Genomic DNA, 12,840 nt, shown 5'->3' with positions numbered 1-12,840 from the left:
ACCCCCAGCACCTCTTTCATTACAAATTAAACACTGACTGTGCTTACCTGGCCGGTCCGACCTGCGGTTCCTCCCTTTGGCAGTCTGTGACCAGTGGTGCGTACGGTCACCCGGTAGACGTCTGTGTTGTTTGTTTTGCAGTAGGAACAAAGAGTACAGAGGAAAAAAAAGATTCTCGAACAACAGTCTACACCAGGGGTAGGCAACTATGGCACGCGTGCCGAAGGCGGCACACGAGCTGATTTTCAGTGGCACTCACACTGCCCGGGTCCTGGACACCAGTCCGGGGGGCTCTGCATTTTAATTTAATTTTAAATGAAGTTTCTTAAACATTTTAAAAACCTAATTTACTTTACATACAACAATAGTTTAGTTATATATTATAGACTTATAGAAAGAGCCCTTCTAAAAACATTAATATGTATTACTGACACGCGAAACCTTAAATCAGAGTGAATAAATGAAGACTCGGCACACCGCTTCTGAAAAGTTGCCGACCCCTGGTCTACACACATGCCTATTTTGAGAGCCTTGCAAATCTGCAGATATCCGTGAACCGTTTTTGCGGATCATGGATCGGCTGCGGATACAAATTTTGGATAAAAAACTAGATAAATTCATGGAGGATATGTCCATCAATGGCTATTAGGCAGGATGGACAGGGATGGTATCCCTAGTCTCTGTTTGCCAGAAGCCGGGAATGGATGACAGGGGATGGATCACTTGATGATTACCTGTTCTGTTTATTCCCTCAAGGGCACCTGGCCACTGTTGGAAGACAGGATACTGGGCTAGATGGACCTTTGGTCTGACCCAGTATGGCCGTTCTTATGTTCTTATCCGCGCAGGGCTCTACCTATACAGGCTTACCATCCCCCGAGGGTAACCTAGGCAGCCCTAACTCCTTCATACGTTCCCAGCATGTGTCTGTGTCTCAGCCTGGTTCCCTCGAACAACGCCCACTCTCCTGAAAGAGTGTTCCTTTCTAAACCTGCCCCAGGTATTCTGCTCTCCTGGGTTCTAGTCTTGGTTCTGCCACTGACAAGCCACTTCACCTCTCCATATCTATTTTCCCTCCCACTGTCTGTCCATCTTGTCTATTTAGATTTTAAATTCCTTGGGGCCCGGGCTGTCTGTACAAAGGGCCCTAATTTCGGTTGGGACCTCCAGATGCTACCATAATAATCATCGTAAATTACACCTTCCTGCTAGCTCTAGTCCCCCCTTCCTGTTTCCTCGATTTGTGAGTTGCACCAGAGTTGAGACTCTATAGATTTTCTAAGACTCCGAGCCTCCTCTGATTGTTCCCCCCTGCAGTAATATCCCCATTTTATAGTTAGGGAAACTCAGGGGTAGGTCGTACTTTAGCCACCAACCTTGTGCAAGGGGTAGCATATAGCTGCAGCACTCCTTGAGCAGCCAAGCAGAGGAAGTGAACCTCAGTGCCCTTTGTTAGCTTTGCTGGGTGTTCTGCAGTGCCAGCTGATGATCTGACCCTGGACACCTTCACTAGGAGGTGGACTGAGCTCACAGACACTTTTTGCACAGAGTGCTGAAGAGCCAGAAGAGTTTAACGTAGCCCTTCCGAGGGAATGGTGCACCTAAATCCCTTAAGCACTCTCGACTATCTCTCGCTTGGTGCCAAGTAGGGCTTGAGAAAACCTGGCCCTGGGTGCTGAGCACTTGAAAATCTGGCTCTTGGAGTGGATGAGGCTTCATGTGCTGTTATCAGCTCCGTGTGTGTTTAAATCTTTACTAGTGAATGAGATTAAATTAATTTCTCGCCGAGGCGCTTTTTGATTTCAGGAAACAGCCCTTCCTACCTGGCAGAACAATGACTCAGAGCAGCATGGCCTGCCCTGAAGGCTTGTCATGTGAATAAGGAATATAGAGAGAGGTTTTTAATGTTACAGGGAAGGAGTGCAGGTACTAAAGCCACATGCTAGACCTGTGAAGATGTGAGCGATCTCAGGGAAAATCTCCCGTGCAGTTGAAGTCCGGGACCAGAGATGAACACTTTGATACCGTCCTTTTTGAATGTGGAGCTGCTGCTCTTTGTAGGTGAGTGCTAGAAGGCAGTGGCTCTCAATTATCTATGGGGCCAGCAGGACAAAGGAACGAATGCCACTGGGAAGGCAGTGATTGTTGGTAGTCTGGGAGAAACTTTGCAAGGGGCTCTGCCTTTGTAGGGGGCTTATGAAGTGGTTTGCGGAAAGGACGAAGTTGGATGCCATAGGGCATTGGCAGTGTTGTAGCTAGTATACAGAATGTGCCACTTTGCTGGTCCATGGTTGGGTCTGTAATAAAAGTGTAGAGAGACCACTGGCAATGTCCAGTGCAATATTTCACCTACCTGATACTCCAATGCTGGGACAAATGGCAGTGATTTTTTTTTCACTGCAGTAAACGACTATCTCCTCTAGGTTGTTGGTTCAAATTTAACTCAGGCCAGTAGTGGACAAAAGTTTTTGTCATCTGATGGTTTTGTCTGAGGATTTTGGTGAAACATATTTGGATCCCAGTCTAGTTCCTAGTGGAAAAATGTCCATATCTCACACACCATTATCATAACTACTGCTCTTGTTGATAGCCTCAGCAGAGGTCCTCTGTTGGAATGGGAACTGCAATGTTCTCCCATTCATAGGTGGTCCCATAAGGTCATTCGCTGGCAAGGGAAGCTTGCTCCGTTGCTGTCTTTGCTGTGAATGACTAAGAGACGTCATTCTCAGTTTCTAGCCTCTGCTACGTTTGCTAGATCCACCTAAACACAAGTCAGAATCTCTGAATGGTGTGGAACACAGTTCCTTCATCTGGCTGTCCCACTAGGCAAGGAGCCCTTTGTATCTGCTCTCAGGGGCTCTATATAGTTTTCCAAGAAAATGTTCCATGGTTTAACTGGAGTGGGTTATCACCAATCCTTCTGCAGAACAGAACACTCTACAAGTGGAGCAAAGCTGGGGCGACGCAGTGACTGCAGTCAGGCTTGTAAGCTCAGCATAGCTAGGCCTAGATGTCTGTCTCATTTTCAAAAGGGACTCAGGCACCTAGGAGCTTATGTCTCATTGGACTTTATATGTCCATCCATTTGTATTCATTCTATATACATATGTGTGTGTACATATTATGTATTTCTAATCTATTTTAGTTCCTCCAGTTGTGCTGTTTGGGATTTGTTTATTTAGGGAAGATATACTTTGGGTCGGAATATGTTGATAGTAAACCTCCCGTGCAGAAATGTGTCTCAAGCATTGCCAATGCCGTTGTAAAGATACATGCTGCACACGACTGATTCTGCTGCCGTATTATATTTCATCCTGAAGTATCCGGGTTATTTTTGCAGTGGCATCTGCAAAGTTATTCACTGAACCCCAGGAGGGCAGCCTTGCTGGAGGAACATGGATCACCCTGACATTGGATGGTAAGTTTGAGGAGGCTGCTAGTAATTGGTGGAAATCATTGGATAAAATGGGGCACTTGGAAGAATGACCAGGGGTCAGCTGTGTTTTGAAACACAAAACTATAACAGGGTTCAAAAAAGAATTCGATACGTTCATCAAGGATAAGTCCATCAATGGCTGTTAGCCAAGATGGGCAGGGATGGTGTCCCTAGCTTCTGTTTGCCAGAAGCTGGGAATGGGCGACAGGGGATGGATCACTTGATTATTACCTGTTCTGTTCATTCCCTCTGGGGCACCTGGCACTGGCCACTGTCGGAAGACAGGATACTGGGCTAGACGGACCTTTGGTCTGACCCAGTGTGGCTGTTCTTATGTTCTTAATTTGTCATTCTGGTATTGGCAACCATAAATGTAAAACAAAACAAAAAAACCCCACACAACAACACAGCCATCAGGCGCCCCAAAATCATGAGATTGGGTTGAAAAATCATTAGATTTTTAAAAAAATAATCAATGCTGGGTTCTTTTTATTTGCCCTCTGGATGTTGAGCATTTAGGGTGCACTTCAGTAACACTGACATGCTTGTCTCTGAAATCATAAGAGCTAGAAATGTACTCCTTTTTTAAATGAAAGCTGAGATTTTCGTATAGTCACATGACTCCACTAGCCGAGGCTTTAAGAAAACCATCAATTGTATTGTGAGACTTGTGATAAAATCACAAGAGTTGCCAACGTTATCAGTCACATAGGCCATAATTGTCAAACTTGCTTGCCCCAAATTATCCATATAAATAATGCTACCTAGCTCTTATATAGCACCTTTCATCAGTAGATCTGAGAGCACTTTACAAAGGAGGTCAGGATCATTATCCCCATTTTTACAGATGGGGGAAACTGAGGCACAGAGCGCACAGAATGACTTGCCCAAAGTCACCCAGCAGGCCAGTGGCAGAGGCAGGAATAGAACCAGGTGTCCTGAGTCCCAGTCCAGTGCTCTGTTCTTTAGGCCATAAATAAATGACCTGATTTTCAGAGGTGCTGAGCACTGACTTCAGAAGGAGTTGCAATTCCTCAGCATCTTTTGAGCATTTTTGAGGTTTTTAAGGTCAGGCTTGACAAAGCCCTGGCTGGGATGATTTAGTTAGGAATTGGTCCTGCTTTGAGCAGGGGGTTGGACTAGATGACTTCCTGAGGTCCCTTCCAACCCTGATATTCTATGATTCTATGATCTCTGAAAGCTCAGGCTATTTGTGCGTGCCTAAATACGGATTTTGGTGCCTGCCATTGGTGCCCAGGTTTGAACATTTTGGCTTAGTCATGTATAACCGGGCAAAATATGTGGAAAGGGGGTGCAAAATGCCATGGTGCCAGGTAGTAGAGTATCAGGCCCAGTGCAAGCAGAATGCTCTATAACAGAATGTGTATGGGAGAGGTTGCCTGGTAAGTATTTAAAAGCAGTTCACCCGAAAGACTAGGAAGATGAACCATGTTTTAATATGAAAGACAACGCCCCACACTTGGTTTTAAAATCCTTGATTAGGGGCTGGCACTGCTGTTGCTAGACACAATCTGAATTGCACCCTGTAAATGTTTTAATATGTTATTGTCACGACTACTAAAGGATCCTGCACTTACGAAATGTTTGTTGTTGATGGATTGCTTAGGTCTGACATCTCCCCAGTTACAGTCCATGTACTCCACCAATGGGTCTTTGCTGGAAGTGTCCCTAGTGAATCCCATTCTGCCTCCAGTACGGTGTGATGTCCATCCTGTATATTTCGATGTATCTATCATCAGATGCAAAACGAGGTACGGCACTCTATTAAAGGGGTTCAGAAAGGACTTTCTAGGTAGAAGATGCTGTAGGAAACCATGTGAGGATGTTTTCTTGTTGTTTTCTGAATGCGTGCGAGCTTCAATGACTATTTGAACCAGTAGCGTAAAAGACCTACCAGGATCCAATGGCTGGAAAGGTAGAAAAATTCAAACTGGAAATAAGGCACAGATTTTCAATAGTGAGGGTAATTGACCAGTGATACAACTCACCAAAGGGCGTGGTAAATTCATCATCTGGGATCTCTATATGAAGACCAGATGCCTTTCTAAGGGAGATGATTTTGCTCACCCGCAAGTTACTGGGCTCAATAGCGTTCATATGTAGTGGGAAGAATAAATCTTCCATTGCAGGAATCATGGGGGGTGGGGGAGGAATTCTCAGGCCTGTGTTCTGCAGCAGGTCAGACTAGACGACTCTAAAGGTTCCCTTCTGGTCCTAAAAGCTCTTAATCCAAGTGAAAGACTCACTTAGGCCCGGCAGGATTAGGCCAAGCTTTGAGAGTCTTTTGAAAATTGGGGAGTATGCTCTATACAGCTAGCAAGAGCAATACTTCTTAAAGGGGCACTCATGGATTTTGAGCCACACATGTAGGGTTTGTGTTGAAATCCAACCCAGGTGGCTAGACTGCCAGCTGAACTCCCTTCTTGCCCCCAGAGGTGGTCCTTCTAGGTTAAATTTGGGGCATACTGGCTGGTGATGGAAAACTTCCACAGCTGCTGCCCATGCTATACCTGCTATAATGTCCTTTGCCAGGCTGTTATACTGGTTGGTGAGTCCTCTTCTGGGGAGCGGTGCCCCTTGCCTGGGGTCATGGCACAGTGTCCCCCTCTGACTCTGTTATTGTCCCTGCCTCCACACCCCTGTTCTGCACTTGTTCATTTGTGTCAACCTCAGTGTTTTTTGTCTCCTCCCCTCTTCTAAGGAGGAGACAAATTAGATTAAAGAGATTACAGAGATTAAAGTCAATGGAGCTACATGGATTTACACCCACAGAGGATCTGGCCCATGTTTTACTTTAAAACACATGAGCTGTTGTTTCCTTTGAAGGTCCTCGCAGCAGGAGGGGCTGTACCAGCTGGAGGTGATTGCCAATGGGCAGGTGATAAGCAACCTGGGTGGGATGCCTTGTGACAACTGCACTTTCAAGGTAAACTCCAAGGAGGGATGGGAGGAAATGGCTAAAGATAATCCAAAGGGGGTTGCAACTCAGGGTAATCTGAGCAGAAGAGAACTTCGATTGACTGTTGGAGCGGGGGGAAATTCGGAAAGTGCTATCTCCTAGGTTGGGAAGAGGTGGATGCGCTATTGCTTGAGTCATTTAAAACTAGTCCTGACAAAGTGCTAGGGGATGAGGAATAACCTAGTGCTGGTTCCCAAGTAGGGTGACCTGATGTCCCGATTTTATAGGCACCATCCCGGTATTTAGGGCTTTGTCTTATATAGACGCCTATTACTTTCCCCCGCCACTCCCATCCCAATTTTTCACGCTTGCTATCTGGTCACCTTATTCCCAGAGGATAGATTAGATGACCCAGGAGGTCTTTGTCTGTGATTATGTGACAATATGGGTCCTAGTCACCCTCTTTTTGCATTTTTAAGGCATGCAATGCCAAATGCTATTATGAATATTATTACATTGGTGTCTAGATGCCTGATAGTGCTAGGCCCTGAGCAAACACATAGTAGGAGAGTGTCTCTGACCCAACAGTCTAAGTAAAGAAATAGTGAGAGGGGGAATAGAGGCACAGAGAGATGAAGGGACTTGCCCAAGGTCCCACAGCAGGTCATTGGTAGAGCCAGGAATAGTCTCCAGATCCTTATCGACTGGACTATACTGCTTCCCATTGTGCCTGTTCAGAAGGGTGCACTGTAGCCCGATCCATAGATTATGTATTAATTATATTATTACTTAAGAATTCCCAGTTATCACTTTGAGGGTTGACTGGTTCTTGTCCCCAGACCAGGCCCAGTGTTATTAAAATAACTGTATAGTTGGGAGCCCCGATGTGCCCAGTTGTAACACTCACACTACAGGAAGTTTTCTATATTTACAAAAATTTATTAATACATTTAGCAAAGTCACAAACACTCCAGCTCAGTAAAGTAGGTAGAGATACTACAGAATGTACACCTGAACATCCACATACTCTCACCATCCCTTGAAGAACAACCTGAAATGTTAGCCATTATCTCCCTCATCACCATCAGCTTCCTCCTGACTGCCAGTGGCTATCGTTCTGGCACCTCCCAAGGGCTACATCTCTCTTTCCGACTGCCCACACGCTGGACTACAACTTTTATGATGTGAGGGTTTTCCCCCTCTTCCTTATTTGTATTTCCTCACCCTACTCATGTTGAGGTGTCCTTAGAATATTAATGTTCTCAACTTATCATATACGTCAATTCATTGCTATGGTACTCTTGTGGTTAGACATTTATGGATGTTCTATCCAGAAGCTGATGTTAGCTCATGTTCCTGTGGCGGGCTGATGTCATTATGGAGAAAATTCCCCCCTACATACTCTACTTCTAGTTCCTCTCAAGCCTTGTACTAGCTCCTAAGCAAATGTCTTAGAGGGTACAGGCCTGTAGGTTCCTTGCATTACTGCTAAACATAATAAATGTAGAGTTGAAGGCAAGACATTGAATATAATAAAGGGAAGCTAGCTCTATGGGCTATGGCACAAAGCCCATGATAACCCAAGAGCTCTGTATACCAAAACCATGGGTTCATCAGGGAAGGGGTGGAATCAGGCAGTGCTCCCCATGGCACGTATCCAGATATTTCTGAACTTTGTCACTCTGAAATTCTATGAGAAATCTTGAGATCAGCTCTGCCTTCAAGGTTTCCAGTTCTTTGTGAGTTTTGGCCTTGTTGGGAGTGTTACCTGGGGCCTCCTAATGCCAAAGCTCTTGGTAACTTTACTTTCTGCAAGGTGATATCAGGAAATAAACCAAGGGAGATGCAGCACCTCTGTCTGCTATAGGGCTGGCATAAATCACACAAAATCAAATGCTTTTACTTAAAGCCTTCACTTTATTAGTCTCCAGCACTTTTACAAGAATGGCGTTACTCAGTCTCTGCTTTATTTAGTCTTGAGCACATACAAACACAATAGGTTATAGATCACTCCCCAAAATAGTTACCCATGGTCTGGAGGGGTCTCGAGTGGTCAAACGAGAAGGTTCAAGTAGCCAGCTACCTGCCTGTCGCTGGAGATTCCAAGAGATATCCGAAAGGTCAAATACAAATTCCTCAGACCTGTCAACCCCTTTTGTGTTAGTGACTGTTACAATTACATCAACAACATGTCAGTCAAAGAAAAACCATTAAGCAAGCACTTTTTAAGCTGTTAGTTATACAGATGTGTTTTTGCAGAGTCTGCAGTCTCACGGGCCCTGACACACGCACACCAGAAGTCAAATATGGATAGACTTTGTGTTTTTCACAGACCCTTACCTCAGCCTATCAGAGAGGACATAGAATCAGATTCAGTCCTCATGATCGCTGTCCCCCTTCTCTCCTAGCTTTGCCTTGGTGATGCTAAGGCTGGTACAAAGGCCTGACAGGTGCTACTTTTGGCATTACACAAAATAATTAATATTCCATCCCAAAAACTGGCTGTGGCTTGAGCACCTGGCTGGTTGCTAAAAATGCCCCTCTCCAGCAGAACTTTTCTTGGTGTGTTTCCGCTTGTGGGTGAAGCCAGGACATGCAGAAGAAGATGCATTATGCTGTGTTTTGTCTTTCCAATGCAGCAATGGAGGCACTGGTAAGAGCAGAAGACGGCTCAGATGCCTGAGTTCTCTTTCCACCTCTACCTGCGAATTACTGTGGCAGCTTGCCACAGTCATTTACCTTCTCAGTTCCCCATTTGTAAAATAAGGATGATTCCACTTGGCTCCTTTTTTAAAACTCTCAATTCTGCTCCCACTAATGTCAATGAAAAAAGCACCAGTGACTCAGATGGGTGCAGGATCAGGATTTATCAGAGCAGTGTATTATTTATTATTATTTATTCTAGGGTAATAGAGATCACTTAACCCTTGCAGAGCAGGACCCTCAGCCATAGCTGTTTGCTAGAGAACAAGCCCCTTTGTGCCTGTCAGTCCTGTCTAGCTCCTTTCCAGGAGTGAGCGGGAGAGCCCGACGTTTTCAGCAAATTGCACATTAAAACATACAAGTCATTGGGCAGTTCAGCTAGCTTAGAGAGTTGATGAAAAATCACCAGGGGATGCTGTTAATGAGACACATTCCAAGCGAAATAAAACACAATGCGTCTCTTTGTTTTGGGACTGGAAACCTGTGAGCCATGAGTATTAAAAAATTAATTTGGCCTCTCCAGTAGACTGCAAAACCCGCTGCAGGCAGTGACAAGTCTGAACTGCTCACAGAAGGCTTTCCTATCAGTTGGTGGCTGTTGCCTCGCTGCTCTAATCTGCTCCTTGTTCCAGCCAGTCTGGCTGGCGGTTGGTCAGTGCTGATCTCTCTTCTTTGCGATGACCTGCTCGTGAATTTTTTAGATTGCCATGTCTCCTGAGGCTATGTTGTGTCACATGACAGCTCAGAGGGAATCAATGTTGTGAAGTCCTGGAAAGTCTGACCCCGGCTCTGCCAGGTCTTAGGTTGCTCCAGTGCTTGACTCCAGAATATAAGTGCATGTGGGGAAGGGAGAGATGGCTAGGATCTGCAAGAGAGAGGGATAGTGGGCATGGGGCTGGAGAATGAGAGTGTAGGAGGCCCCTACTTACTTTTTAATAGGGATAAATCCTGGTCCCATTGAAATCAATAGGCGTTTGCTATTGACGTAATTGGAATCAGGGTTTACTTTAGCCCAGTGGTTCTCAAAGCCGGTCTGCCGCTTGTTCAGGGAAAGCCCCTGGCGGGCCGGGCCGGTTTGTTTACTTGCCACGTCTGCAGGTTTGGCCAATCGCGGCTCCCACTGGCTGAGGTTCGCTGCTCCAGGCCAATGGGGGCTGCAGGAAGCAGCGCGGGCCAAGGGATGTACTGGCCGCCCTTCCCGCAACCCCCATTGGCCTGGAGCAGCGAACCGCGGCCAGTGGGAGCCGCGATCGGCCGAACCTGCAGACACGGCAGGTAAACAAACCGGCCTGGCCCGCCAGGGGCTTTCCCTGAACAAGCAGCGGACTGGCTTTGAGAACCACTGCTTTAGCCCATTAGTAATATTTGGGACTAGACTCACAAAGGTGCCTAAAGATGCAGATAGGCACATGGCATGATTTAGAAAAGTGCCTACCTCCCACTGACAGTCAGTGTAAATCCCACTAGGCCCCTAAATTCCTTTGTGAAGCTGGCCCTTAGCTCTTACATGGTGCTTTTCATCTGGAGAGTTCAAAGTGCTTCACAAAGGGAGATCGGAATCATCCTTCCCATTTTACAGGTGGGGAAAGTGAGGCACAGATGCAAAGTGATTTGGCCACAGTCACGCAGCAGGCCATGTGCGGAACCCAAATCTCCAGCCTCCCAGTCCAGTGCCTATCCACTACCCCCTAGGAACACAAAGCTGGGCTTCTTTACCATGCTCTGACCACTGCAGCTGAAACTGCAGTTCACACGTTGTCCAGTTCTGGGATGACATAATCTCATGAAAATCTCAAATGCTGGGTGTTTCTAGGAACGCAGGAGTTGTCAGCTCAGATCAGGCAATTGGTCCATCTAATCCAGTATCCTGGCTCTTAACTCTGGACAGTCCCTGAAGCCTCAGAAGGAGCCAAAAAAAACCCCCTTGATACACTTAATCCTGCAGGAGGCTGGACTAGAGGACCTTTTGAAGTTCCTTCCAGCCGTTCCTTTCTATGGTTGGAGCAGGGTAAATACCTCCCACAATACTCCGTGGATACTGGCTTGTGTAAAGCTCCAGGAGCCAGATCCTTGGCTGGAGCTCACTTAAGCTACGACAGTTTATCCCAGGGGAGGAGCTGGCTCTGTATTCATTCTGCCTATGCTTGCTTTCCAAGAACGGTCTAGAGAAGGAGTGAACTGGCAGGAATGCTTGAAGGGAGCGTTAACTGCATATGGGAAAACAGTCCCCAGAGCAACGGATAGGCATGCTATCAAGATCAGTAATATTCACAGAAAACAGCAGGGTTTCGAACTGAAACTCGCACCCCAGGAACCTGAGTCTAAGAGTTACGTTCAGGTAAAACAAGTGATGCCGTGTGAGCTGTAATTCCAATCAAAACGAATGCTTGGATTGCAGACGTTGGCATACAAACTGTCATCATGTATTATTTATTTATTATTTTATTATATGGAGATATCCTATCTCCTAGAACTGGAAGGGACCCCGAAAGGTCTTCGAGTCCAGCCCCCTGCCTTCACTAGCAGGCCCGGAAATATTTGTAGAAATGATTCAGCCAGCAATTTTGAAGGAACAAAGGAATTCGGGACAATTTCAGGCTGCTCGCGGACAAATGAGGAGCAGAAAGAGAGGAAAATGCCAGTGACTCATTTTTTTGCTATGAATGATTGGTTCAGCTCTGTGCCACGGTACCCGTGGTCAACTGGGCAATGCACAGAGGAAATATGTAGGACTGTGCCCTAGTGGGGAGACACTGTAGTGACACCTTCCTGCATGCAATGACACTGCTTAAGAGGCAGAGACATAAGACTTAAGGAGCACCAAGGGAAAGGACTAGGGCTGCCAGGAATGCTCTCCACTCCAGAGGGGCTGTGTCTGGGATCTCCACTCCGTGCACACAAGGCAGTGGTGGAGGGTTTGCATGGGAGTGGGAAAGCAGGTTACTTTTCTTAGATAGGAGCAGCAAATGCTTCTTGCCGAGCACACTCCTCTCAGGGACCCTGAATGCATTTGACCCTATGGACACATCCTCCCTCACTCCCCCAGTGCTCTGTCCATATAGGGGCTTCCTCATCTCAGATTAGTTCCCAGAGTTATAATCTGGCCCTTAGTTTCCAACTTCTGCAATGATCAGGTTATGTTTTGGAGCATGAGATCATATTGCCCTTCTCTCCTGCAGGTCAAATTAGACCCTTGGTGACCCCTGTATAGACTGGTTGCCTTCAGTGAGGATGCACCAGTGTAACTGATTAGCAACTTAATAACGGTTTTGTTGGTGAGGCAGAAGATGGAGATGAATGCAGCTCTCTCTTCTCTTCGCTGTGCTGGTTCTGCAGAGCTAGCAGGACTAACCAGCAGTAGAAACCTATTGTCATCACTCAAATCAGCAGATCTGACTCTGAGAACACATGGGGAGCAAATTTGCTGATAAGAAGGGGGCAGTTTTACATAGTCACTCATCAGAGTAGAAATGCACTTTAAAGACAAGCCCCAAAATAAGTGTGTCTGAAATGCTGGTTGCCAGCTGTGTTGCGAATGATGCATAATCGGATCTTGTAGGGCTGCTGTGGAAGCTTGTTTGTTTAACAACAAAATTCTTCTTGCAGTTTTCTATTGCACAGACACCTGTGGTTTACCAAATTAATCCACCATCTGGAGTCCCAGGTAAGGGATCTTCCTTTAAAATGGAGACATCTTTGATGTTACATGTTTTCATCTTCCTTATAGATTCTAGGATTCTAGGACTGGAAGGGACCTCGAGAGGTCATCGAGTCCAGTCCC

At 46.1% G+C, this 12,840-nt stretch overlaps 1 protein-coding gene across 1 annotated transcript in view; it reads left to right on the top strand.

The window, feature by feature from the left end:
- The first annotated feature begins 1,935 nt into the window (after positions 1–1,935).
- Positions 1,936–12,840, top strand: part of PKHD1 (PKHD1 ciliary IPT domain containing fibrocystin/polyductin) — a 323,564-nt gene continuing 312,659 nt past the window's right edge. Inside the window, exons 1-5 of the mRNA XM_029911885.1 lie at positions 1,936–2,061; positions 3,341–3,418; positions 5,064–5,208; positions 6,284–6,383; positions 12,666–12,723. Coding sequence (XP_029767745.1) covers positions 2,010–2,061; positions 3,341–3,418; positions 5,064–5,208; positions 6,284–6,383; positions 12,666–12,723 — 433 coding nt within the window. The 5' untranslated portion in view covers positions 1,936–2,009. The remainder of the gene's footprint in view (positions 2,062–3,340; positions 3,419–5,063; positions 5,209–6,283; positions 6,384–12,665; positions 12,724–12,840) is intronic.

The sequence above is a fragment of the Terrapene carolina genome, unplaced genomic scaffold (assembly GCF_002925995.2).
Source record: "Terrapene carolina triunguis isolate 2854851 unplaced genomic scaffold, T_m_triunguis-2.0 Scaffold42, whole genome shotgun sequence".
Lineage (NCBI taxonomy): Eukaryota > Metazoa > Chordata > Testudines > Emydidae > Terrapene > Terrapene triunguis.
The sequence above is the reverse complement of the archived record's forward strand: the minus strand, read 5'-3'. Positions and strand labels throughout refer to the sequence as shown.